Genomic DNA, 27898 nt, shown 5'->3' with positions numbered 1-27898 from the left:
AGGAGAATCGAGAGTTTGTTTCTGCTCTCCTGCGGGAGCCCAGATTGCTTTGTTGAAGAGAGAACATTCTCTTTATTGACTACATAGTTTTTTGAGGGTATAATTGTAGATATCACCATGTCCTGAATATTCATTAATAATGATCTTTGGTTTAGCTACTGTATAACTTGTCTTACTAATAGATATTCGACACAGAATAATAATGACTAGAAGATCTAATGAATGTTTTCCTTATGCCAGGAACTACTGTAAAAACTTTACACTTTTGTAACCCTTCGAACCACACTGTGTAGGAGGTTCTGTTTTTCCCTCCTTTTACAGATGGGGAAACTGAGGTGCAGAACCATGAGGTAACTTATCCCAGGGTGAGACAACTGATAAGTATCAGAGCCAGGATTTCAGCCCAACCATCAGGCTCTAGACTTTCTAATTAAGACAAGTCAGGATTTTCCTGATAATATTTATTAGAGTGTTTTTGATTTGAGACGTTAGTTTATCACTTGCCCTACTCAGATTAAAGAATGATTGACTTGACCAAAGCTCAAGATACTATTCTAAAAGTATGGAGTTTGCAGTTAGAGTTGGCATTTCTGTGTATTTTTGCACATAGATAATTTTTTAAAATCTAGTGAACTCGGGCTTCCCTGGTGGCGCAGTGGTTGGGAATCCGCCTGCCGATGCAGGGGACACGGGTTCGTGCCCTGGTCCGGGAAGATCCCACATGCCGCAGAGCGGCTGGGCCCGTGAGCCATGGCCGCTGAGCCTGTGCGTCCGGAGCCTGTGCTCCACAACGGGAGAGGCCACAGCAGTGAGAGGCCCGCGTACCGCAAAAAAAAAAAAAAAAAAAATATCTAGTGAACTCATTTTGACTCTAAACTGTGTCAGCCAGCCAGTCCACTCAGTTATTTTAGTTCCACTTTTATATTTCATTCATCCATTTAAAAAATTTAGGTAACGTTTGATAAGCAACTACTATTTTCCAGACTGTGTGAGACATTTTACCTGTGTTATCCCATTTACTCTCTTTGATGATCTCATGGGAAAACACACTTTGTGAGGTTAAGGAGCTTGCCCATATAAAGGGGCAGGGTAAGAGAAAGGATAGAAGTGCCAGCACAGAGCCGCAGGAATTTCTGGTATTAAAGCAGCATGAAAAAGAAGTGAGAAATGAAAGCTTAAATAGTGCTTCATAAGAGAAAGCAAGGGAGAAAAGAGTGTGAAGAAAGAGGAGGTGGCCAGAAGTGTAAAATGAGTGGGTGAAATCAAGATGAGACATGAGAAACTCAAGTCCTTGGAATTGGGGATTCACAGATTCTTGGTCCTCTTGGAGAGAAGCATTTAAGTAGAGAAACGAGTTTAGAAGTTGGTGTACATTAATCTCCAAAATTTGGCAACCTAGAGTAGAGGAAGCCAGTATTGTCTGTACTGGAAACAATGGTGTTGAGATTTTTTTTTTTCTTTTAAGGATAAGGGAGACCTTAACATATTTGTAAACTGAAGTGAAGGATTCCACGAAGGAAAGGCAGAAAGGAACAGAGCAAGTAATTGAAAGAGCAAACATGGCTTATAATAGAATCATCTTGAGGAGGGATTGGTGTCACAGCTGGGATGCTGCCTCCTTATGGAATCAACAGCCAAGCCAATAAATATGTGTGCTTTGTTTTTTCAGTTTTTCTGAACATTCTGATATTTATGATTTCTTTATGTTTATTTTCATTACACTTAATGTACCTGATGATTATAAAAATGATGCCCATTTAGGTCAGTTTAGTGGTGAAGACTTCAGGCTCTCAGGTTTGTCACCCGTAGGATTAAGTCTCAGCAGCTGGGGACTTCCCTGGTGACGCAGCGGTTAAGAATACGCCTGCCAGTACAGGGGACACGGGTTCAAGCCCTGGTGCAGGAAGATCCCACATGCCGCGGAGCAACTAAGCCCGCAAGCCACAGCTACTGAGCCTGCGTTCTAGAGCCCGTGCTCTGCAACAAGAGAAGCCACCGCAGTGAGAAGCCCACGCACCGCAACGAAGAGCAGCCCCCGCTCACCGCAACTAGAGAAAGCCCGTGCACAGCAACAAAGACCCAACACAGCCAAAAATAAAAATAAATAAAATAAATAAATTTATAAAAAAAAAAGTCTTAGCAGCTGTATAACCTTGGGAAAGTTATTTAAATTCTTGAAGCCTCATTAGCCTCCTAGAATTAGTAAGAAAATTCAATACACTAACACAAGTAATTTGCTTACCCCAGTACCTCCCAAATACTTGGGTCCACTATAAATAGTTATTAAACGAGATTTAATGCGTAGCAGTACAGAGCTCTGGAAGTGAGGCATTATTTGCTCTGTTTCTTTAGGTTTCATTTAGTGGAGAAATTGGATATGACTATGGAGGAGTCAGAGCAGAGTTTTTCGATTGTCTCTTTGAAGAAATGACCCGGCCAGAATATGGGATGTTCACATATCCTGAAGAGGCTTCCTACATGTGGTTTCCTGTCAAGGTAAGTCCTCTTTTCTTGGTGTAGGTGTTTCCTGAGAGAAAAGGTATGGGGATATACCATAGAAAATTAGGTTGTCTACACTGTTGTATTTTAGGAGAGGAAATATTGATGTAATTATGGAGATAACTTTTAATTCTAAAAGGGTGATTATTTGCTCTAAAATGGGTGTCCTCTTTCCCTGGGTTCCCAAGTCCACACAAGAGAATTTAAGCAATATATATGTATTGACCATTTCTAGAATGTATAGGTAAAAATGAACCCTTCCTTTCTTAGGCACTCATTCTTTGTTCTGTTTTCCCAATGAATTTGAAGATAAAGCCTATGAAAAGAAATTGCAAAAACTTTGTTGATAAGGATTACTGAGCCTAATGTGTTTCTATTCCTGTTAATACGTTTATTTTTTATTGAAATATATTTGACATATAACATTGTATAAATTTAAGGTGTACCACATGTTGATTTGATATATTTATATTATAGTATGATTGCCATTGTAGTGGTAATTAGCACCTTTATCACATCTCATAATTGTTTCTTTTTAGTGGTGGATAATTAAGGTCTAGTACTATAGCAAATTTGATGATTGTAATACAGTATTGTTACCCATACTCACTATACTGTGCATTTGAACTCTAGGATTAATTTGCTACTCATTGCAGCTTTTCCGCCTAAACAACATCTCTCCTATCTCCTCACCCCCATACTATTAATGCTTTCAGTAACCAAAACTGTGGCAGGGATTTAAATTGACTTAATAATTGAATATAAACCCTAAGTATTCTTATCTCAAGATTTTTGGTTTTAATCGGTGATTTGATTTTGTGAAAGGCGAGAAATGGTTTACCTAATATAAATATTCCATTGTACTGGTAAAGATTCATAATACGTTAAGGTTTTTTTTTTTTTTTTCCTCTTTTCAGCCTAAATTTGAGAAGAAGAGATATTTCTTCTTTGGGGTTCTGTGTGGTCTCTGCCTATTCAGTTGCAATGTTGCCAACATCCCTTTCCCACTGGCTCTGTTTAAGAAACTTTTGGACCAAGCGCCATCATTAGAAGACTTGAAAGAACTCAGTCCTGTTTTGGGAAAGTAAGTTAACATAGTTCCTTTTTCAGAACCCTGTCTAACATATATTTAGATAAATATTTAAGCACACACATTCCAATAGTATTTTCATGTTCAATAGTAGCATTTTGGGTATTTTAAACTGCTTCTAACTTTGTCAAATTGTTAGATAATAATTTAACTTTCTAAAATTAAGAAAAGTTGGTTTTTCGTGTAGCCAGTCCTCACTGTTTGCATTAACCATTGGTTTATTTGAGTAGAGACAGTCGTGACAGAGCACAGGTTACACCTTGGTGCAAAACCTGCAAGTGATGCTTATTTTATTTCATTTCATTTCATTTATTTATTTATGTTAAAGAGACGTGTTTTCCAAAGTTTTTTTTTTTTTTTTTTTAATTTATTGATTTTTGGCTGTGTTGGATCTTCGTCGCTGCGCGCAGGCTTTCTCTAGTTGTGGCGAGCGGGGGCTACTCTTCGTTGCAGTGCGCGGGCTTCTCATTGTGGTGGCTTCTCTTGTTGCAGAGCACGGGCTCTAGGCACGCAGGCTCAGCAGCCATGGCTCACGGGCTTAGTTGCTCCATGGCATGTGGGATCTTCCCGGACCAGGGCTCGAACCCGTGTCCCCTGCATTGGCAGGCGGATTCTTAGCCACTGTGCCACCAGGGAAGTCCTGATGTTTACTTTAGAAGTTGTTTTGTGTCATCGTCTTTAAAATGAAAACTTATTTCTCAGTTAAAAGACAAGCCACCACCTCACAAAACATTGGTAACATATAATAGAAAGGGTTAATATCCCTGCTGAGTAAAGTGTTCCTGCACATCCATAAGAAAAATTGACAGAGTATACAAGAAAGTAACCTACAAGGGAAGCAATAGACATGGTTCATAAATTAAGATGATCGTGGATAATCATAAAGTAAGTGATCATGGAATGCATATTAAAGTGAGAGGCTAATATGGACTTCACATTGACAGTGGTTGGAAATACTGATGATGTGTAGTGTCAGCAAGGATTTGGGAAAAGGTTCACTCTGATTTCAAGAATTGTGAGTGGAATTGTGAATTGGTAACTCCTTGTCAGCGAGCAGTATGGCAGCACAATGTTCCCCCTTGTCTGCAGGAGACGCGTTCCAGGCCCTCCAGTGGGTCCCTGAAACAGTAGATAGTACCGAATGCTGTATATACCGTGTCTTTTCCTATACGTACATACTTAGGATAAAACTTTATTTATAAATTTGGCACATGATGAGATTAACAGTAACTGATAATAAAATAGGACAATTATAATAATATACTGTAATAAAAGTTATATGAATGTGGTTTCCCTCTCTCAGGATGTCTTACTGAGGAAATCTAATGCCTTTTCCATCCTATCTAAGCACTTATCATGCACTGTGGCCATAACTTTTGCAGTTTGAGGTGCAAGATCAAACCAGCATGAATTTCTTTTTTCTTCTTTACAGTTTCCCAGATAGAAGATTCTTTCATACTGTAGATCCTAGCAACCTCAGCATCTGATTTTTTTCTTTCCTTATTAAGTTGAGAACTTTCACCTTTTCACTTAAAGCATACAGTTTATGGCTTCTCTTGGGCCCATCCGAATTGCCAGCATCACTGCTCTTGCTCTTTGGGGCCGTCATTAAGTAAAATAAGGGTTGCGTGGATGCAAGCACTGTGATACCACAGTGGTCATGAGGCAGCTACTGAATGACCAACAGGTGGGATACGCCAGACAAAGGGATGATGTGCATACCGCACAAAGAGGGGTGGTGTGAGACGGCATCATACTGCTCAGTACGGCCTGCAGTTTAAAACTGATGAATTATTCTGCAGTTTTCCATTTAATATTTTCAAATTGCAGTAGACCACAGATAACTGAAACTTTGGAAAGCAAAACCATGGCTAAGAGGGGACTACTGTGCTTAGAATAAAAAAAAAATGTTTGCTGCTTTGACCCAGCATTTCTACCTCTAGACATTACACATTCAGAAATAGGCAGTCATGCAAATATGTCTGCTCATGCACATTGTATTAGATAGTTTATAATATGTAGACTACCTAGGAATTAATGTTTTTGGTATATTTATGCAATAGAATACTATGGGGATTTCTAACAGAATGAGAACAGTAGTATGATTCTGTTATTATTATTACCCCTATTTTACAGATGAGGAAACTGAAAGGGAAGGAAGTTAGGTAACTTGCCCCAGATCCCATAGCGACAGAACTAAGGTTGGAACACAGACACTGGCTCCAGAATCCAACTATTAACCGTTACACTTACGATACTAATAAGATAAGGAAAAAAATATTGAAAGCACCAAATTTGGAAAGGAGTAGATAAATTTGTTATTTTTTACTGAAAACATTGAAAATGACATAAATAACGCTTATGCCTAAGAAGATTTAATAAACTAAATAACTTAATCTACATAAACTGAATAAAGATCACTAAATCCATATTAGCATTTCTCAAACTTTTAGACTTAAGACTCGCTTAAAAATTAAGAGAGGACCCCAAAGAGCTTTTACTTATATCGGTTACATTTGTCAGTGTTTATAATATTAGAAATTAAAAGTGATAAATGTTTTAAATAGAGGAATACACGCTCATTCTGTTAGCTATCATGTAGCCTCTGGAAAACTCTGTTCTGTACTCATGACAGAGTGTGAAGGAGGCAAGTAACATCTTAGTAGTAGTATGAAATTAGTTTTGACCTTGTGGACCCCCCTGTAAAGGCCTCGGGGATTCCCAGGAGTTGTTGGTCTTGGTTATGCTTTGAGAATCCCTGATCTCTATATTCAATAAAACTCCTATTTGAATCCCAGCAGGCTTAAAAAAAAAAAAAAAAAGGCTGATTTAAAATTTATATGGATGAACAAGGGGCCAGGAATAGCCAAAAATAATTTGCAAGGTGAATAAGAATGGGGAACTTGGCTTACCGGATGTCAAGAGTCATTAGAAAGCTGTATTAATTAAGGCAGTATGATATTGGTGCAAGCTTTCCAATGGTACAGGAGAGCATAGAACCTGACCCTTATACACATGGCGCTTTGTTAGAGGTAGTATATTAGATCAGTGGGAACAGAAGTACTGTTCAATTAATGCACCTGGGAAAAAAATGAGAACAGATACCTTACATCACGTAATAGAATCAACTCTGTGTGGATAAGGGACTTAAATATTGAATGCAACGATGATGAAAATATGGACAGTTATCTTTCTCACCATTGGGATTTCTCAAGAAGGACATAAAAATACCAACATTAAAGGAAAGATTGATAAATTTAACTGCAATAAGATGAAAGAAGTTCTCTGTTCATCAAGAGATACCTTAGCAAAGAGAAAAGATACTCTTCAAACTGTAGATACATGTGTAACATTTTGGGGGTGGTAGAAAAATGGGATAAGGGAGGTGTACCCCCTATAGGTAGGTATAAGATACTGGCAATGTTTTAGTTCTTGTTTGGGGAGTCAGGTTCACAGGTGTTCTTCATAAACATACCCATAAATAAGCAAATGTGCTGTACAGGGACATATGAAGACAGAGTATCTTGAACCAAGTTTATGATGAATCCAGTTTTGTCAGCTGAGTTCGCATTACTTTCCCTCAGCCCTCCAAAAGCACACTAAAACATGGTCTGTTTTTATCATGATACCATAATAAAAGATCCAGTCCGGTCCAGTGGTCAGGACTTGGCACATTCACCGCCGTGACCTGGGTTCAATCCGTGGTCTGGGAACTGAGATCTCACAAGCCATGTGGCACGTGGCATGGCCAAAAAAAAAGAAAAAAGGATCCAACATTTTGGCACAATATGGTAATAAAAAATCCAGCAGGGAAAAGGAATGAACTTGGATTCCACCTTCTCCCAGAGGTCTTCCCCGATGACACGCATTCCTTCAGAAGGAGTTAACCAAGCTCTCCCAAGTTGTACCCGTACCATTTACATCGTTCCTAGCTGCACATCTCTGACAGCACTGTAGTAAGATTTTTATCAGCGTATCTTACCTATAAGTCTCAGGATTTAATCAATAATAACGTCTTACTCTCAGCTTTACGTCCCTTATCCCTGCCGTACCAGATACTTAATAAATGTTTGTTGAATGAATAAATGAGTGAGGGAGCACATAATATAGTATGCTGTGTATTACTTTAAAAGCATTTATAGGGACTTCTCTGGCAGTCCAGTGGCTAAGACTCCGCGCTTCCAGTGCAGGGCATGCAGTTTCGATCCCTGGTTGGGGAAACTAAGATCCCGCATGCCACGTGGCCTGGCCAAAAAATGAAAAATTAAGAAAAATAAAAGTTTTTATAAAGGTGGAAATATAAAGACAGGCTGCTCTCCATTCTGATGTAACCTCTGTTCTCACAGTTGCCTTGAAACAGTTAAGGTGGTCAAATTTCAGGTCTGTCTTAAGCTTGAAGATATTGGGACAGGAGGTATAGAGAAGGTCCTTTGACCCACCCACTCTTAAAAATTTCAAGTGATACCTGATAATTAAAAGGAAATCGATTATTCTGTAAGTAATGTTTATTAAAAGCTTAAAGAAAGGTAACACCAGTGTGAATGAGTTTCAGAATCAGTAAGCATGTTAGTGATCCTTTTCTGAATAGGAACCTGCTGCCACTGGGTAATGCAGATAGGGTGGAGGGAAGAGAGCTGGGAATTGTGTGAGGAGCCTGCAGAATTGCAAAGAAACCTCCAAATCTCACACTTTCGGCTGAGGTCTGGCCCGAGTTAGACGCTCAGTACACAGAAGCAGGTTCTGTGAACTGAACCTGACCTCCCACCTTGGGAATAAGCGTGCCCTTGACATTTATTTCAGATGGTGTTTCTAGCCATCATGATTATTGACATCTAAAGAATAAAATCATTTGTTCTTTAGGAGTTTGCAGACACTTCTGGATGATGAAGGCAATGACTTTGGAGAAGTATTTGACATCCATTTTAATGTGAGTAACAGTAAAAATCAAATTACAGCTCATATTTAATCTGATTAACCATTTTTATACTTACCTTTAATAAAAAACCACACTGAATTAAGCTAGTACAAAAGGTGTTCTTCCTCATTTTTCATGAGCTGGGTGTATCAGTTAGATTTTACTAAGTAACAGACAACGCCTAAACTTAGTGGCTTAAAACAGCAGACACAATTCTGTGGGTGTCTGGACTGGGCAGACTTGGCGGGCTGCCTGGCCCACAGTGGCCTTGCTTACACACCTGGTGGCCAGCAGGCTGGTTGGCTCAGGGGGTGTCTGCTGGAACAGCTGTCTCTGTTCTGGTGACCTTTTATCCTCCAGTAGGCTAGCTGAGGCTTCTTCACGAGCGGTCGCAGGGTTATGGCGAGTAGGAGATGGCAGGCCCCGGCACACAAGCTGCTCTTCAAGCTTTTGCCCCTGTCAGGTCCCGTCGGCTAAAGTACTTCACGTGGCCACACCCGGACTCAGGAGCTGAAGCGATAGACTCACTCTCTTGATGGGAGGTGTTGCAAAATCACATTGCGTACATACCAGAATGGGAGGAATCTATGGCCATTTTTTGCAAATCTACCATACTAGGTCTGTAGTGTGTAAAGTGAATACTGAGATATGGCAATTGTCCAATTAATTTATTCAATATGATCAGTTAAAATAGATAATTCAAGTTCTTTAAGAAACTTATTTTTCATTCTGCATGATAACGGTGGTAATTTTTTACCACCTTGCTGGTTTGAGGAAAAGAGGTATGCTCCAAAGTGTTTTTGTTGATAGTAGATTGTTCGGGATTCTCTTCGAGATACTGAGTTCATTTGTGGTTACAGGTGCATTGGGACAAAAATGATGTAGACTTAATTCCTAATGGAAGTCACATAACTGTCGACCAGACTAACAAGTAGGTACAAAGAAATGAAGTATTTGTTTTGTTTACACACTGTATTTATTTCACTGGGCTCTAAAAATTCCTTGTAATTATTGTTTTCCTTTCTCAATCATTTTCCCAAAAGGCAGAGAGTCAGTTCATGTTGTATGTATGTGTGTCTCCTAGGGTTTGTATGCTGGCTGGGAAGGAAATGGCTTTCTTGGAGAGGCCTTCCCTCATCTTCCTGTCTAGGATTATACCACTGACCTCTCTCTCTTACCCAGCTTTACTTTTTCTTTTCACGTCACACATTACCTACCTTTAGGATTTTTGCTTGTTTCCTTATCGGTGTTTCCCGTAGCTCTGAGGAACTGCATGATGGCAGGATCTTGGTCTGTCTTGCTCACCGTTGTTTATCCAGTGCCTAGAGTTGTCCACAGTGGTGTCTGGTCCATAGCAGGCGCTCAGTTTTGTTAATATTATTTGATGTTACTGTGGTATCTTGACTTCCCAATACTTTATGGGATGCCATTTAAAGCCATAGAGTTTGCGATTATAGAACGTTCCCCTGATAGTTGGTCAGAGTGGCAAAGAAATATCTAGTGAGCATTCTTTATTTTTAAAAAACTTTGTATTATAATATAACATACAGACAAGTTCAAAATTATAAGCATTCAGATTAAGAAATAGAACATTTCTAGCTCTGGTATATTTTATGACTATACCCCAATTTGTCCATATTATCATTGATTGCCTGGCCCCTTTCCCTGAAAGAATTGGCAAATGTGCCCAGAGGCAGAAACTGCAAGTTAAGTGCTGGGCTCACCTCAGGGAGCTTCCCTTGTCTCTTAGTCCAAAGGCCTCTTGAGTCTTGACTTAGATTTGGAAACGTGGAGCTAGATGTGCTTTTGTATATTACCTGGGTTTTTCTAGTTCTTATCGCTGGGAACATTTGCTCCGAGCTACTCCATCCTAGCTAGATGTATAAATCCCCTCTTTGTTTGTGTTTAAGCACAAATAATTACTCACTCTGACAAATTCAGACAATACAAAAGAGTATAAAATAGGAAGTTTCCCCTGTCTCCCAAGCCCATTCTCCAAAGATAACAGGGACGGTTTTATTCTTCCAAAATTTTTCTCTTCTTATCTGTCAGTTCTCTTAACTGTGTGACTTTGAGCAATCTCGTACCTTCACTGTGTCTCAGTTTCTTTTCCTCTTTACCAAAATGCCATAAGAACCTGCCTTGCAGAGTTTTATGAAGATTAAATTAGACAATACATGAAAAAAACAGCTGTAACAGTTCATGGCACATGGTAAGCACCCAATTATTAGATATTCTAGCTCTTACTTTTTTTTTCTGCTTTAGAATATTTTATTGGTATCCTTTTGATAAGACCAAGTAAAGGCCGCCTAATTCATTTTGGCCCCCAAATTTCTAGGCAGTCCCCTCCCCGCATCCCCCAGAGGTTGACAGCTGCTCACATGGGTTCATGCAGGAAAGATGTAAAGTTCCTAGGATCTGTCCAGCACCAGATGGAGGACATCTTTTGTGTCAGCAGAATTCACAGCACCCAGGTAGAAGGCACGCTGCCCTCCACTTCTTGTCCCAGCCTGTTGTTGCAGTGGCAGGAACCATTACCTGGGCATACCAGCCATCCCAACAGCACTTCTCCAAGAGGAGAATTCCAAACCTTAGGCCTTCAGTCACCAGGCTAGCCCTGAATCTCTGTGAAGGGGCACTGCCCCAGCTGGACTTCCAAAGCTCTCGTGCTTTATTCAAGAATAATGCGCCGGGGCTTCCCTGGTGGCACAGTGGTTGAGAGTCCACCTGCCGATGCAGGGGACACGGGTTCGTGCCCCGATCCGGGAAAATCCCACATGCCGCGGAGCAGCTGGGCCCGTGAGCCGTGGCCGCTGAGCCTGCGCGTCCGGAGCCTGTGCTCCACAACGGGAGAGGCCACAGCAGTGAGAGGCCCACATACCGCAAAAAAAAAAAAGAATAACACACCGGTGGATGTCTCAAGCCCCCTCGTGGCACTGCAGACCCTCCTTCGAGAATCAGGGGGCTGCACACCGGCAACTGTGCAAAGATGGCGCAGGTGGCTGCCTTCCCCTTGTTTGGGGAAGGTTTTGCAGCAGCTGCCAGGCGGACCCCAAGGCCACTGTCTCTTACTTTATTTTTATCATCCTTTTCACCACCCCCCCCCAGTTTTGTTCAGGATATTGCAGTAACCTGAAATCATTTTTTGTTTCATTAAAGGAGAGACTATGTTTCTAAGTATGTCAGTTACATCTTCAACATCTCTGTAAAGGCAGTTTATGAAGAGTTTCAAAGAGGATTTTACAAAGTGTGTGACAAGGAGATTATTGAATTTTTCCATCCTGAAGAACTCAAGGATGTGATTATTGGAAATACAGATTATGACTGGGAAACATTTGAAAAGGTACATCATAAAGGCCAAGTGGTTTGAATTAAAATTTTGTTTGTTTGTTTCCTGAATATTATTTTTTGCATTTTTCTCTAGAATGCACGTTACGAACAAGGATACGACAGTTCACATCCCACCATAGTGATGTTTTGGAAGGCTTTACACAAACTGACTTTGGAGGAAAAGAAAAAATTCCTTGGTGAGTATTGTATCGGGAGGAGATCTATACTCTCATGTCTTTTCTGTGAGGTAAGGAAATCTTGTGTGTCATGGGTACCATCTGCAACAAATCATACTGTCAGAGCTACTCCTAGCCCAGTGGAATGTCCTGGAATGCCAGGTTGTCCCAGCATCAAAAAATAAATGTTAATATAGGTCTTTCTCCTGTCATTTTCAATTCTGCCTTGCTTCTAAATTTTTCTTTTCTTTGAGCTAAATATTGAGGCTTCTCCTGTAGTTGGTGTCACCATTCAGTTACCCAGCCCCTGTGGGATGAGCCAGGCTGTGTACTGTCATTTGTCTCCACTACTTTACCTCACCTTCAGACCTTGAGCTCAGTTTTATGCCTATTCGGTGCTTTTCCTGAGACCTGTCTAAAGATTTCCTCTCTCATTTTCTTACTCAACTTCCTTAGCTTATTTTTGAGAAACGTTTATCTTCTTATTCTTTTTTCTGTGGATAACATGGGTGTTGGAAAGTGTTCAGACTTCTCCAGAAGCCCAATCTAACTCTCCAGTCTTAGCGCTTATAGGAAATCTTTGTTCCAGCCAAACAGTCCCCTTGTCTGTACATTCTGGAGCCCACTCTGCACCTCCCACCTCCAGCTTTCTCCTTCCATTCCTTGAACCTTCACCTACCTCCTTGTGGCCTCTCTGTACCTTTCCCTCCTTTAAAGGTTCAACTTCATCCCGAACTCCCGGTCATCCCAGCCTGATTCTCTCTCCCTGCTCTGAACCCCAGCATTTACACTCAGAAGGTACTTAACTCCACGGCACCTTGTTTGCTGTCTTACACCCTTTTATTTTTCTCTTGCCGTTTGTCTTTTCCTGCTCAAGAATCTACTATTCCCAGGCAGACTGTAAGCCACTTGCGGGCAGTGACTGTGTCAGACTTTGTGCTAACAGTGGTCCCCAATGCAGTCCAATGTAGGACTGCACAGGGGCCCTCAATGAGTGTCTTTGAATAAACACATTTTCTCTCTGTAAATTTTGGTCTCTGTGAAGCAGGTCACTCATTTTGATTCTTCTTTTTTAGTGTTTCTTACAGGAACGGACAGAATTCACATCAAAGGTTTAAAGAACATGAAAATAACATTTTGCTGTCCTGAAAATTTGAATGAGAGAGATCCCATAAGGGCACAGACGTGTTTTAGTGTCCTTTACCTCCCTAAATATTCTACAATGGAGAGAGTAGAAGAAGCGCTTCAAGTAGCCATCAACAGCAACAGAGGGTTTGGCTGACTCTACCCCTCCCTGTTCCCCCCTTTCGGGAAGTATTTTCAAAAATAAAATTAACTCAGAAATTAACAGTCCTGACTGTTCAGTGTGTTTACCTGCTTTTTTATTTTTTTATTTTTTATTTATTTTTATTTTTTTTTTTTTTTGCGGTACGCGGGCCTCTCACTGTTGTGGCCTCTCCCGTTGCGGAGCACAGGCTCTGGACGCGCGGGCTCAGCAGCCACAGCTCACGGACCTAGCCGCTCCGCGGCATGTGGGATCTTCCCGGACCGGGGCACGAACCCGTGTCCCCTGCATCGGCAGGCGGACTCTCAACCACTGCACCACCAGGGAAGCCCTACCTGCTTTTTTAGAATGGCTGTTTTTGCATGTAAGATGTATTAGTGGTGATACAGATTAGGCTGTTAAAACAAGGTGACCCTGAAACCCAGTGCATCAAGTGAGACAGAAGGGATTTTTTTTACCTCACGAACATCTGGGTAGTGTGTCCAGGGGCTGAAGTGGTGGTTTCTCCCTCTCAAACTGCTCTAGTAAAAGTCACAAATGACTTTCTTGTGGCAAATTTCAATGGAGACGTGCCCATTTCCATCTTAAAGATATTTATTGCATTTGAAAGTGTTGACTACTTTCTCCTCAAAACTCTCATGCACTGCTAGGCTTTCTTTTTCCTTGGCTGCTTCCTCATTTCCTTTGCGTGTTTCTCGTACACTCCCTTGACCTAAAGTGCTAGTGTAGGCGTCTTTTCCCACTCTGCACGTACTCCTCGTCGCCGTGGAGTCAGTTATGACTTCCATGCTGATGGTACCCAGGTCTCTCTGTCTTTGCCTGACAGGAGCTGATAGCGAGCCCAGCACTGCAGCCATCTTTCTACGTGGCCTGTGTCTACCTGCATGCCTCTCAGCTCGTGCATCGCAGCGTGTTCAAGCAGAAGACGGCCGTTTTCCTGGACTCAGCTTGGAATGGTACCACCGATCCCTCCTACAGCCATCTTCCCCTCCTCCCTCTCCTTCACTCCCTCCGTTAAATCAGGTTTTGACGATTCTACTTCTCATCTCCCTCTAAGCCCACTGCCAGTGCTTTAGTTTAGGCTCTCACCATCTGTCCCATCGCTGCAGTTGTCTGTCAGCTGGCCTCCTTGTATCTAGACTGTCCGGTAGAACTTTCCGTGAGGCTAGAAATCTAGATCTGCGCCGTTGAATAAGATGGACCCCTGCTGTAGATAAGATTTAGCTGTTGAAGAATTTTGAAGAGAGAAAACTTCGGTTGGTAGTAGTGGCAGAAAAAGTGTAGAACTGTGCTGTCCAATGTATGGCTATTTAGCTCAAATGAGATTTAAAATTCCATTCCTCAGTCAGGCTAGCCACATTTCAAGTGCTCAGTATCTATATGTGACTGGTGGCTACTGTATTGGTGCAGATTTGAGCACGCGTCACCCCAGGGGTCCATGACGCACGAAACCTCTGCAAGTTTGCATGTGCTTTTTTTTTTCCTTTTTCTGGGAAAAAGATCCATAGTGGGGTTTTTTTTGTTATTTGTGGTACGTGGACCTCTCACTGTTGTGGACTTTCCCGCTGCGGAGCACAGGCTCCGGACGCGCAGCCTCAGCGGCCATGGCTCACGGGCCCAGCCGCTCCGCGGCATGTGGAATCTTCCCGGACCGGGGCACGAACCCGTGTCCCTTGCATCGGCAGGCGGACTCTCAACCACTGCGCCACCAGGGAAGCCCGAGCCATAGTGTTTATCAGCTGCATATATCAAAACAATTTAAAAATCAAACAATAACGTCCCATCTCGTTAACACTGTTACTCTAGTTCCCAAATCCATCCCGACGTGCCTCCTGGTCTCCCACCACGGCCCTGCATACACAGTGCACCACGTTCTTGTCGTTTGTAACTGGCTCAGTTTCCTGAACAGGCTGCAGTCTCCTTCCTGTGTTTTCACACATGGATTTTCTTCTGCCTGGAACCCTCTGCTCATCCCACCCGATATATCCCTCCTGCTTCCTCACCTCCTGTCTTCAGTTCCGCCTCTTCCTCTGTCTGGGTTATTCCCAGTCGTTTCTCAGGATTCACTGCAGCTGTCAGGGCTGTCTAGTAGATGCCATGAGAGTGAATTAATAAGTTTGTGGAATATGGCTACCTAGCTCAGAATTCCCCAACTACAGTCTTCTTTCAGTTTCCTTCCAAGAGCTTAGCTGCCCGTGGTCCCAGGCGTTAGCTGAAAGTGCCACCTAGTGGCTTACGCAGAAGATAGCAGTCACTTCCAAACGGAGCATTTCATTAAGTGGCACAAAACTTCTGTCCCCTTTCCACACATAGTAGTGAGACTCTACTATGGCTCTTGGCTGTACCATGTAATTTCTTATTTCCTGCCTCACTTAAAACTCCCACCAGGTCTGTGACAACTTCCATGTCACAGATGCAGAGTCTGAAGTTGAAAGAGCCTTCCTTAAAAGCCCGCGCTGCAGGAATGGAAGAAAATGAAGAGGGAAAGTAGGTCATGACAAGTCCTTTCTTGCTCCCTCAGGGTGGAAAATCCCCACTTAGAAAGCTGGTGGGAAGGAGTTTATTCACAAGGTGGCTAAAGATGGTCCCCGACAGGGATACGGTGAGGACAGTAGGGAAGACAGTCTTGCTGAGAGGCTCTGGGGAGGCAGGAGGTCCCTGCCACTGTGGAGTCAGCTAATTATCGGGGAGGAAGAGCGGGGGGGAGTCCCAGTCAGTGAAAGAATCAGGCCGTATTTCTCACGGTGGGTTTACAGTGCGACAACGGTAGGTGGTGGGGTCAGTGTCATGATGTATGTGGCGTTCTGTAACGGGAAGCTGGTGCAGGAGTCCCCGTAATGGACAGAAAGCAAGGATGATGTGCTTTTGAGGAACTCGGGAAAGGAACGTGAGAAACTGTTGGAGAATTCCCAAGAGAGTGTGTCCTATCTCAGGGGGTCAATAGAAGTAGCATAACGTGGTAGACAAAATTCAGCAGGCTGAAGACCTACATTCCACTGTTGTCCGTGTCTCTGACTAGCATTTGACTCCAGCAAGTGACTTGGAACCACTGAGCCTTATACCAAACATACAGATACTGTTTTTCTGGGGGTTTTTTGGTAACAGCTTTATTGATATACAAGTCACACAGCATATAGTTCAGCCATGTACATTGTACAACTCAATGGATTTAGTATAGTCACAGAATCGTGCAATCATTGCCACAGTCGATTTCAGAATACAGTGCTTATCAGCAAAATTCTTTCATTTACACGGACCATAATGAGATTTAGGGCAAATTAAAAAGAAAAATAATGCCATTTCAGGAAATGATGGGTACCTCTATTGTCTTCCATGTTATTTGTATATTGCCATAGAGGAGGGTTGGGGTTTTTTTTTGCTGCATTGGGTCTTTATTGCTGCGCACTGGCCTTCTCTAGTCGCAGCGAGTGGGGGCTACTCTTCGTTGCAGTGCGCAGGCTTCTCATTGCGGAGCACGGGCTCTAGGCATGCGGGCTTCAGTAGTTGCAGCACGTGGGCTCAGTAGTTGTGGCACGCAGGCCCTAGAGTGGGTGGGCTTCAGTAGTTGCGGCGCACGGGCTTAGTTGCCCTGCGGCATGTGGGATCTTCCAGGACCAGGTCTCGAACCCGTGTCCCCTGCATTGGCAGGCGGATTCTTAACCACTGTGCCACCAGGGAAGTCCTTGCCATAGTTTTTAAAACATGACTTGTACTACAGTATATACATTGAATTAATGCAACAGGAAACACATCCAACCTATAGGTCTCCTATGGCAGGAAAATATACTGAAATGTGCCTCAACACGTAGCCCTCAACGCAATAGGACACAATTGTCTATTTGCAAATCTTTCAACCCCACCTGTACCTCCAGAGGCACATACTTTCCTGGGAAATTATTGTTTTGGCTATCATGTGTCTCTCTAAATATTCTAAGTTTAAAATTTAGAATATTTTACATTTTCTCTTCCTTAGAATCACACTCTAGTGACCAAAAGGGATAAAAACCCCACAAAACTACAAATCGTTTTATGGAAAATGTCAGTATCTTATTTTCTTATTATTAATGTAAGCATGTGATGCCAAAGAAATGAAGGTAATTTTACAAACTCAGAATTTTGGCAAATCCATGAAGTTTCCATTTTATTACAGTTTTATACCACATTAGTTCCAATGCATTTCTCTACAGCTCCTCCAACAGAGCGCCTCTCGAATTATTTCAGTCATCCTTAACATGTGACTTTACCAGACTCTGAATGTAAAATAAGCATATAAGATTTCAAATTAGTAACTTTTAATTATGAATGGGATAAGAAATAAAGTCATGAGATGATGGCTGGGGCTGTTAATTTCCAACAAGACACTTTGTTGAAATGTTTCTCCTGATACCTCAGGTATAAATGAGAACCTTCAAACAACAAGGGCAGAACCAGAGTACAGTAAAGAAGCCTCCGCAGCTTAAGCCTCCCCTAGTCCTAAACCTCTGACAGAAGCTAGGCAAAGCATCCTTCTTGCACATTAAGTGGGTGTCCAGTATTTCCATGTAGTTGAGCTTTCAGAGGCAGACACTCAAGCATATCATTAGGATATACCATCTTGGCTCTGGTTGTATTAATTATGCCTGAAGAGTTTAATACCCATCCAAGTCCAAAGGTGGAAGAACACATAAACGGGTACGGTAATCGGCAAGAGCAGACTGTAAAAGCACAGGCTGGTTGTGCTAGTGCAGCCCTGTGGGAAGTTTTCTTCCACAGAGGCCGAGTATAACAGCCCTGCTAACGAGACCAACGGAATAAGGACAGTCAACACAGGAAGAGACAGAAACATTCTTCTCCACTTATTACCCGCCACTCTGACTTTTTAAAAGGTGGATGGTATTTAGAAAGTTTAGTTGTGTGTGTTGTCGTTTTTAAGTGTGATCTAATGCTGCTCCATTTCTTCTTGCTTCTTATTTTGATGTGTCATCCTAGCTGCCTGTGGAATCATATTAGGAATCCCATCAATAATCGGATAGGCTATTCCTAACTCTTCGTTAATCAATTCATTTGTCGATGCTTCATATCTGAGGGGGAGAAAGAAAAACAAAATGAATCGTGGAGAACAAAATGCTTGGAAGAGCTTGATGTTCAATAAACAGTAACATGTAGCCAGTTCTTAACATAAAAGTTAATCCCAGAAAAGCAGAATTAGACTGCTTTTCATTCTAAAAGCAGTAATAGATCATCGAACCACTTCTCTTAGAAAATGAATCTCTTAATTGTTCCCATTTTAGTCCGTTTCTCTCATTTTCTTTTTCACTTTATTCCCAAGCCATGCCTCAGTTTTTTAAAATACCAGTCAGAAAAGATTTGCCCTTTTCATCCAAATCTTCCTTCATTACTTTTTTCAACCCCCAAACAACCCCCCTTCATTTACTACTGGAACAGACCCTAGAGGAAATGTCAACTTCATTTTAGAATACATGCTTAATAGAGCAGCATTATTGATCCATTTAAAGGAAACCACTGAAAAATCGAAACACAAAAGTTTGAGAGAAGAGTGCAGAAATGAGGAAACGTCGGAACGCAGCGTATCTGCAAGTGAGCTGTTTGCACAATTAGCTAAAAGGGAGATCAAATGGTAATTTCAGGGTTTAAGAAAACTGAGTGAGTCATATGTTCGTTATGAGAAAAACCCTAAAAGAGAAATGAAAAAGATGAAGATAAAGATTACTAGCAATCTGCCACCCCAAGACTACCGCTGATGCCATTTCGGTGTTTCCTGGTGTCAGGGTTCCGAGTCAGCAGCCTGGAACGGTAGAGTGTTCACCCTAACGACTCTACGTTGAAGGTTAAGAAGGCCTTGACAAAAGCCGGCTAGTCAAGAACTGAAAGCCAAAAAAAGGCGGCACCCCCCGCTTACATGCTTAAGGCCGTACACGGCGTTTTCACAAGACTCTGGAGGCCACTGCATTTTTCATCGTCTTGGCTTAAAAATCGGAACGTCGTGGACTAGTCTTGAGTCCTACGAGCTCATAAACCCGGCTCTCCGTGAGAAACCCTTTGGGTCCTTGTAAGAAAATGCGCCATTGCTCAAGCCCCGCCCGCGGGCCTTCCGAAAGATTCGACCCGCCCTGGGGTGCCTGGAAAAATGCATTTTTAAAAAGGTGCCCGGGCGATTCTAAGGCGCGGCCAGGGGAGAACCGACACGCGCTCTGGCCCGCGCCGGGGAGTCGGCGGTTCGGTTTGGGGGGCCCCAGGGAGCCGGCGGGCCCCGGGGCCAAGGAATGGCAACCAAGAACATGCCCGGAGTGACCTGCCAGGGCTGCTCGGCGGCGGTCCACGGCCATGCGGTGCACCCGCCCCCCTCCCCGCGACGGGAGGCCGCGACGGAAAACCCGCCGCAGGCGAACCTCACCGGAGCGGCTTCTTGGAGAGCGGGCACACCAGGAACTCCAGCAGCGCTGGGTCGAAGGCGCGGGGCGGTTCCCGCGTCCGCTCGCTCTGGTCTGGGGACGGCCGCGACACCGACGCGTGCACACACCTCTGGGCGACCGCGGGCGGCTGTGCGCGTATCCCCCGCAGCGCTGAGGCGACCCGGCCGCAAACTCCGCGCGGCATGGCCTGACAGCCCGCAACCGGGCCCCTGCACGCCCGTGACCACCCGCGCCGCTGCAGGCGCTGCCCGGGAGTCCAGCCCCAGCAGCCAGGCCCCGCCCCCCCGGTGCTCGGGAAACGCTGCCCCCGACAGGTGGAGGCTAGCGCTTTGGTTCCGACGACGCTCCGGACCCGACTGCTTTTGCCGCGACACCGCTCGGTAGTTGAGAGCGCGGCGTGCAGTCCGGGCTGCTTGCAGCTTCTCCTGCGCATTTGCAAGTTACAAACAAAACCGATGCTTAAGGTGGGGAGGGGGGCAGGGTGTCTTGAGTTTTCACCAGAGCTTATCGCAGGGTTGCCAGGAAACCAGTGGCCAACTTCAGAGTCACACAGTGTTACACTTGGACCTACGTGGTTATCACCAAAATGAGGTTTCCAACACACTGTCCTGTTGGGTATGTTAAAAACATTACTTTGTTTTATGTAAATCTTTACTATACCACAGTTCCTGTAGCATCGTTTAGACTTTTTTTTTCTTCTCCTTTCATTTAAAAACATTTAAGGACCTGAAAAGAATGATTTAGTCCTCTTCACCTCTGAGATGTCCAGATTCTTACCCTGTGGGACTCATCGTGAACTCAATGGCGTAATAATAATAGCACACCTAATTTGCTTTTATAAATGAGCTTGGAAACAGCAAGAACTCTCAATAACAGCGTCTATTAGTTAAATGAGTGATCCATTCAAGGATTTTTCGCCCCCGGTTTGCCTCTGACTCTCCAAGAAAATGATGCACGTTTTATCTCTTTCTTATAGTGTAGTAAATAAGTGCTTGGGCTCTGGGGTGCGTAGCTTACTAGTTCCATAACTCCAGCAAATGACCTAACTACTCAGTTTCCTTATCTGTGTAATAAGATTAATAATTGCACCTACCTCATGAAATTCCCTCCTGGGGATTAAAATGTGCTAATGCATACAAAGAGCATTTAGAAAAGTGCCTGGGACAAATTAATGCTCAGTTAATGTTATCTACTTTTATTTTCTCTATTCTTCCTAGTTCAGTATACTAGGAGATTCTTTGTTAGTCATCATTCTTTTCCCTTTGTTTTGCTAAATATTGAACCTTTTCTTGCGTCATTGGTCTTTATCATTTCACACTTTGTGTTCCTCGGAGATAGGGATGGGAGTGAGGAATATAGAGGTACAAATACAAGATGATATATTCAAATTTCTCTTGCACTCAACAGTGTAAAAGTAGGGAAACTTTTATTTTGTTTGTTCACTCTATTAAAAAAAATCCACTACATTATTTGATGCTTTTTGTTTACTAATGCTGAAAAGATTTCAGCATAGGCAATTGTCAGGAATGTAGCCTCAAGAGGGCCTATTGTAAAGCTCCTACGTTACTTTCACATTATTTCCTACTAGGGCAGTAGTAGGAATTAATTTTTCAGGTGTAGTTAGTTGATACCTAGGGAAGGAGTGAACTGTAGGAAAGGTAAATTTCAGCGAGGTATGGGGACACAGAGCTGAACTTCTGCTGGCACTGAGTGGGCCCAGGCCAGGCTGAGCAGGCCAGAACCTTGGACCCCTGTGGGGTAGGGCCAGACACCCATGCTTAAGACAAGCTTCATTAGCTTCATCTCACCTCACCTGGCTGATAGATGAGTATCAGCTGGGTTTTCTAACAAGTTATAAATAAATTAGTTTCAGTTTGCATCCACATAAAAGGTTTGAAGCAGATCAGTTTAATTTATATTAGTATTGGGGAAAAATGGAGACTAACAGCAAAATATGGAAAATATCTTCAAATTTATAACACCCCAATCAACATCCAAGTTTTAAGGAACATGTGAGTGTGTGAAGTATTAGTCCGAACCATATAAGCGTGAAGTTGCAAAATGTCCCTACACAGCCCTCGCTAATTAAGAAATCTAACTCATTTCTGCATGTGGTATACTAAGCTGAATGTAGGTGACAGGGCAGAATTGTAAGGTAGTCCTTTTTTGACTGTTGGCATGGCTGTGATCTTTCCCATCGCAGAGCTCTGGGCTCACACCATATTAGCTCTGTGACCTTGGGAAACTCTCTGCCTCAATCTTCCCATCGGTAAAATGGTATAATAATAGTACCTACCTTGTTAGAGTTGTTGAAGGGATTAAATCAAATAATACAAGTGAAGCGGTTAGCCTAGGGGCTGGCACAGAGTACACATTTAAAGAATGTTATCAGAGCAGCAAAATTCCTTATTGTGGTGAAGCTGTAGAAAACTCCGATGAAAAAGGAAAGCACAATGTACCACTGGAAACCTTAATTTTAAGTGACATGGAATTTTTAGAGTTTCCGATGTGGATAATATTGAAACACAACTCTTGGGCTATTATACACATTAAGTGAGTTAGAAATCTCCAGGTAGAGGGGAGGCTAGAATATATATTTTAATAAAGTCCCATGAATACCAAATTTGGGGCGTTGGAATTTGGGAATCTCTGATTCAGAGAGAGAAATTAAAATCACTTTTCCACTAGATGGCGTCATCAAATATTTGAACTAACATTTATTCCTGCTTGTACTTTTCTTTCTGTGATTACAAAGGTTTGCTTTTATTTTGCCAGTTGTTTCCTTAATTTGATGACATCTATTTTAGGAACAAAAGTCACAAAAATTTTATTAATAAATTAAAGTTGTGATGAGTTCCTTAAAATCAAGAGTCCAAAGGATAAATGCACAAAAAATATGAAAAAAATCACAAAAGAGAAAATACAGTTGATCAATAAACACATAAAAATATTCATCCTCCATAGTAAAGTAATGCAAATTTCAAACATCAAAGAAGTTTCCATTTCTCACCTATAAAAATTGTAAATATTTTAGAAGTGTAATTCTTAATATTTGCCATTCATTTATTAATTTATTGAATGCCCACTATGTGGCAGGAACTGTCTAGATTAGTCAGAGCTCTCCAGCAAAACAATTAATTGGGTGTGTATATGTTTATATATCTGTATATAGGGTTTATTATGAGGAATTGGCTCACATGATTATGGAAGCTGAGAAGTCCTAAGATCTACTATCTGAAAGCTGGAGACCCAGGAAAGCCAGTGGTGAAGTCCAATCTGAATCCCCGAAGGCCTGAAGGCCAGAGTGCATGGTGTAAATCCCTGTCCAAGGGCAGGAGAAGACAGATGTCCCAGCTCAAGCAGTCAGGTAGGAAGCAAAAGGCATGAATTTCTCCTTCCTCCATTTCTTTGTTCTATTTAGACTTTCAGTGGATTGGATGATGCCTATCCACATTGCGGTGAGCTGTTTTACTGAGTCCACTGATTCAAACGCTAATCTCATCTGTCCCTCACAGACATACCCAGAAATAATGTTTAATCTGGGCACCCCTTGGCCCAGTCTAGTTGACACAAAAGGTTAACATCCCAGTATCCTAGCGGCTGGATGGTCCACGGCATGTGGGATCTTCCTGGACCAGGGCTTGAACCCATGTCCCCTGTGTTGGCAGGCAGATTCTTAACCACTGCACCACCAGGGAAGTCCCTGAAATGTTATCTTTGATACACATAATAAAGGTAAAGAAATGGACATGCAATTTTTAATAATGGATACTTTGTTTCTTTCCATGTCCACTAAATAGATGTGTCCATTTAAAAAGTATTAGTTTGAAGGGGTGCTGCTTTGTCATACTGCCCCAGGCACCAATGTCACTGGCTAGCCCTGCTGTACAGTGTGAGCTGTGGAGCTCTCTTTCCTTCTCATCAACCCTGCTTGGTCTAGGGCACCAGCACGTCTCCCCTGTGGTATCCCAGTAGCCTCCAGCCTAATCTTCCTGCCTCCAGACTCATCCCTTCCATTCATTCCCCCCTATTGTTTTCCAGTGTGATTTTTCTGAAAATCAAATCTGCTCAGACCATTCCCTGGCCTAAAGTCAATATAGCAGTCATCCCCTTAGGCTCGGGAGATCCGTTCCAAGAACGCAGTGGAGGCCTGAACCACTGCATAGAACCGAATCCTATATACACTATGCTTTTTCCTATACATACATGCCTATGATAAAGTTTAATGTACAAATTAAGGCACAGTAAGAGATTAATAATAATAATAAAATAGAATAATTTTTGCAATGTACTGTAATATAAGTTATGTAAATGTGTCCTCTCAAAAAAAGAAACCAAGTATTGGTTGTCTTTAGGTGGTTGGAATATTACTGACTTGTTCTTTAATTGTTTCTCTCTTTTAAATTTTTTCTTTAATAAAATTGTTTTAAAATATAAATATTCCTGGTTAATATTTGAGGTTAATCATCGATAGATGTGTATTTTATTTCAAAACTATTGATTCAGTTAAATTAATATTTATTGAGCACTTTCTATGTTCTCAATAGGAGGTAAAAAGAAAGGTATAAAAGCGTAAAAGATATGATCCCGATTTTCAAGAAGTTCATAATCTTAAATGGAGTAAACAGCCTAGGATAAAGTTAACTAAAAATCCTGGTTTATATATGATGCATTTTTTGTGTATTTATTCAACATTTGTTGAATTTATATTGTACATCAGGCATACAAAGGAGGGAGTGATACCTGTGCCTGATGGAAGGGTTGGGGGAGTATCAGTAAGTATGGGTCATGTAGCACTGTCAAATTATTTACTTAGGTCTCAGGAGACACTCATTTAATCCCCTTTTATAAACCCTTTTAATCCGTGAAAACAAATTTAAATTTTGCAATGAGGATACAGAAGGTTGCTGGCAGAGATGATGAGCCATCAAGACTCTATAACTGTCAGATTTCAAATCTGATTACAAAAATGGCCAGGTTTGGAAAATTCCCTGGTGGTCCATTGGTTAGGACTCTGAGCTTCTGGGGCAGGGGGCACGGGTTCGATCCCTGGTCAGGGAACTAGGATCCTGCAAGCCATGTGGTGCGGCCGAAAAAAAAAAGGCCAGGTTTGATCTTCAGCTTAAAAATTCAGCATAATTAGGATGTGAACATACGAAATGAGGAATAGTATTTCTTTTTTTTTTCTAAATTTTTATTGGAGTATAGTTGCTTTACAATGTTGTGTTAGTTTCTGCTGTACAGCAAAGTGAGTCAGCTATACATATACATATATCCCATCTTTTTTGGATTTCCTTCCCATTTAGGTCACCACAGAGCACTGAGTAGAGTTCCCTGAGCTATATAGTATGTTCTCATTAGTTATCTATTTTATACATAGTATCAATAGTGTGTATTTGTCAATCCCAATCTCCCAATTCATCTCACCCCGCCTTCCCCCTCGGCATCCATATGTTTGTTCTCCGTGTCTGTGTCTTTATTTCTGCTTTGCAAATAAGACCATCTATACCATTTTTCTAGATTCCACATATATGCGTTAATATACAGTATTTGTTTTTCTCTTTCTGACTTCACTCTGTATGACAGTCTCTAGGTCCATCCAAGTTTCTACAATGATCCAATTTCGTTCCTTTTTATGGCTGAGTAATATTCCATTGTATATATGTACTACATCTTTATCCAAGGAATAGTATTTCTTGAAGAGACTCATCACCACTGTTTTGTTCTTTAAAATGTTCTATTTATACATATTTCAAAAATAAGAAGTCATTAAAACTATGTGTATCAGAAAGGAAGTGTCCAGATAAGCAACTCCCCATAATATTAATTTGTCTATTTAGAATAAAGGAAATCAAGGAGAAATGGTAGGAAGTTCTTTCCAACTTGGCTTTAAATAGGAATAGTAGTAGTACCCGTCTGTGCTGGCTACTTTGGCCCTCTCAACCACCATTTCACCCACCTATATGTGTGGAGAAGTTGGAAAGCTGAAAGTACATTTTCGAGACTCTCTTGCAGCTAGGGTTGTAGATATGCAGTAAGTTCTGCACACACATGAGATTTGAAAGGGAGACAGAAACGAGCTTCCTGCAGCAGGGAGAGCCGAGAAGCAGGTTCTGACAGACACAAGGTTTGCATGGGTTGGATCTATGTTGCCCTCTGGACACATCTTCTCGAATATGAGGCAGCTGTGGCAGCAACAGCAGTGGTAGCAGCAGCAGCTTCCTGCCCAATGGATCACAGCTATGAGGGTATGACCTTAACACCAAAACTCCAGAGCAAGCCCCCTATTTCTGCTGTTCCAACTCTTCCAATGAATTTATAAGCATGTACTTCCCTATCTTAAATTCCTTTATACTGGAAATACCTAAAATAATTTATTTTTCCTATCCTGAGCCCTGAGTGATAAATTATCCTAGAGTGTTGATGAGAATAAAATATAAAAATATATGTAGGGCTTCCCTGGTGGTGCAGTGGTTGAGAGTCTGCCTGCCGATGCAGGGGACACGGGTTTGTGCCCCGGTCCGGGAAGATCCCACATGCCACGGAGTGGGTGGGCCCGTGAGCCATGGCCACTGAGCCTGCGCGTCCGGAGCCTGTGCTCCGCAACGGGAGAGACCACAACAGTGAGAGGCCCGTGTACCGCAAAAAAAAAAAATATATATATATATATATATATATATATATATATGTAAATCCCTTAGAATAGTACCTGACAGTTTGTACTCAATACGTGCGAGTTATTTAAATTTTTATTAGGGAGATGAGTTCAGGCTGAAAAGAACAGTCTTAGGCCCAAGGTTGAAAAGTATGGTTCGAAGGCCAAATCGAGCCCACCACCTGTTTTCATAAATAAAGTTTTATTGGAACACAGCCGCTATCATTTGTTTACATGCTGTCTGTGGCTGCTGTTATTCTTCAAGGTCACAGTTGCAACAGAAACTGAATAGACCACAAAGCCTACAATATTTACTATCTGACCCTTTACAGAAAAGATTTGCTTACCTCTGATCTGAACTATCAAAAAGAATGAGGGGGCTTCCCTGGTGGCGCAGTGGTTGGGAGTCTGCCTGCCGATGCAGGGGACACGGGTTCGTGCCCCATTCTGGGAGGATTCCACATGCCGCGGAGCGGCTGGGCCCGTGAGCCATGGCCGCTGAGCCTGCACGTCCGGAGCCTGTGCTCTGCAACGGGAGAGGCCACAGCAGTGAGAGGCCCGCGTACCGCAAAAAAAAAAAAAAAAAAAAAAAAGAAAAGAAAAGAATGAGGAGTACAAGGACTGGGGGGCATTCATGAAAACAGTCATCCCCTTGATACAGAGTTGTCATTTTGGGGGAAAATAGTTTGGGAAGTTTTCCTTCTGCAAGGGTTCAAAGTAGAGCATTGAAGAGTGGGGGAAGATACTGATTATACGTGCAAAACTCTGATTTTATCAGTAAAATTGGAGGGATAAAAGGAGGCAAAACCAGTGTCACCTGAGGCCTCAGCAAGTAATTTGGTAGTGCTCACAGTACGACCCCTGCCATTTCCCAAGGTTTTCCTCTGGATCATGCAGCCCAGCTTGGAAAGTGACCACGTGAGAAGCAGGGTAATAAAAGTCTATGTTACCTCTTTCACACCCAGCCGGTTGTGAGTTCTTACAGTTTGTTTCTTCATAAATACTCTGGCATTCACCCACTTTCATCTTCATAGTCACTGTTCTAATCTAGGCCTCAGTAAATTTAAAACTGTGGTTAACTGAATATAGTTCTAAATTCCTTGTTTTTAAATTTTTTCTCGTTTACAATTCCAATTTGAAAAGTTTCTCCTTTTCTTTCTCATTGGCAACTTTGCCAAAAATTTCACAAAAAGAAAAATTATTTATGCTTGATTTATATTTATTATTTTTCAAAAGGCTCATTAACACATCATAGTCACCCAAAGTCCATAGTTTACCTTAGGGTTCACTCTTGGTGTTGTACAGTCTATGGATTTGGACAAATGTATAATGGCATGTAACCACCATTATGGTATCATATGGAGTATTTTTACTGCCCAAAAATTCCTCTATGCTCCACCTACTTCTGTTTGATTTTAAAGTTCTGTGTGTTTTCAGTTTTAACTAAGTTTCTTAGCTTTTATCTCTTTTCTTTTTTTACTCCTTTTCTCTCTCTTTCTACATCCCTCCCGCCTCCCTCCCCCTCCCCACACTTC

At 42.1% G+C, this 27898-nt stretch overlaps 3 protein-coding genes across 3 annotated transcripts in view; 1 reads left to right on the top strand and 2 right to left on the bottom strand.

The window, feature by feature from the left end:
- Positions 1–13292, top strand: part of LOC307056385 (E3 ISG15--protein ligase HERC5-like) — a gene marked incomplete at both ends in the record, with an annotated part of 41684 nt that extends 28392 nt beyond the window's left edge. Inside the window, 7 exons of the mRNA XM_079709157.1 lie at positions 2353–2496; positions 3417–3583; positions 8450–8516; positions 9365–9435; positions 11664–11847; positions 11929–12031; positions 13087–13292. Coding sequence (XP_079565283.1) covers positions 2353–2496; positions 3417–3583; positions 8450–8516; positions 9365–9435; positions 11664–11847; positions 11929–12031; positions 13087–13292 — 942 coding nt within the window. The remainder of the gene's footprint in view (positions 1–2352; positions 2497–3416; positions 3584–8449; positions 8517–9364; positions 9436–11663; positions 11848–11928; positions 12032–13086) is intronic.
- Positions 13293–17565: 4273 nt separating this feature from the next.
- PIGY (phosphatidylinositol glycan anchor biosynthesis class Y) lies at positions 17566–18249 on the bottom strand. The gene has a single exon (XM_079714404.1). The coding sequence runs from the start codon at positions 18118–18120 to the stop codon at positions 17905–17907; it is 216 nt and encodes a 71-aa protein (XP_079570530.1). The 5' UTR covers positions 18121–18249; the 3' UTR covers positions 17566–17904.
- PYURF (PIGY upstream open reading frame) lies at positions 18214–19901 on the bottom strand (the record flags this gene model as incomplete). The annotated part of the gene is made up of 2 exons (XM_079714392.1): positions 19690–19901; positions 18214–18355 (listed from the first exon to the last, which is right to left on the bottom strand). The coding sequence occupies exons 1-2, from the start codon at positions 19890–19892 to the stop codon at positions 18214–18216; spliced, it is 345 nt and encodes a 114-aa protein (XP_079570518.1). The 5' UTR covers positions 19893–19901.
- Between the last annotated feature and the right edge of the window lie 7997 nt (positions 19902–27898).

Source organism: Hyperoodon ampullatus (assembly GCF_949752795.1).
Source record: "Hyperoodon ampullatus genome assembly, chromosome: 1".
NCBI classification, from domain to species: domain Eukaryota; kingdom Metazoa; phylum Chordata; class Mammalia; order Artiodactyla; family Ziphiidae; genus Hyperoodon; species Hyperoodon ampullatus.
Note: the sequence above shows the minus strand (reverse complement) of the source record. Positions and strands in the feature narration are given on the sequence as shown.

Excerpts from the sequence above, each read along its gene's own strand:
- PIGY (XM_079714404.1), bottom strand. The coding sequence starts at position 18,120 with ATGTTTCTGTCTCTTCCTGTGTTGACTGTCCTTATTCCGTTGGTCTCG.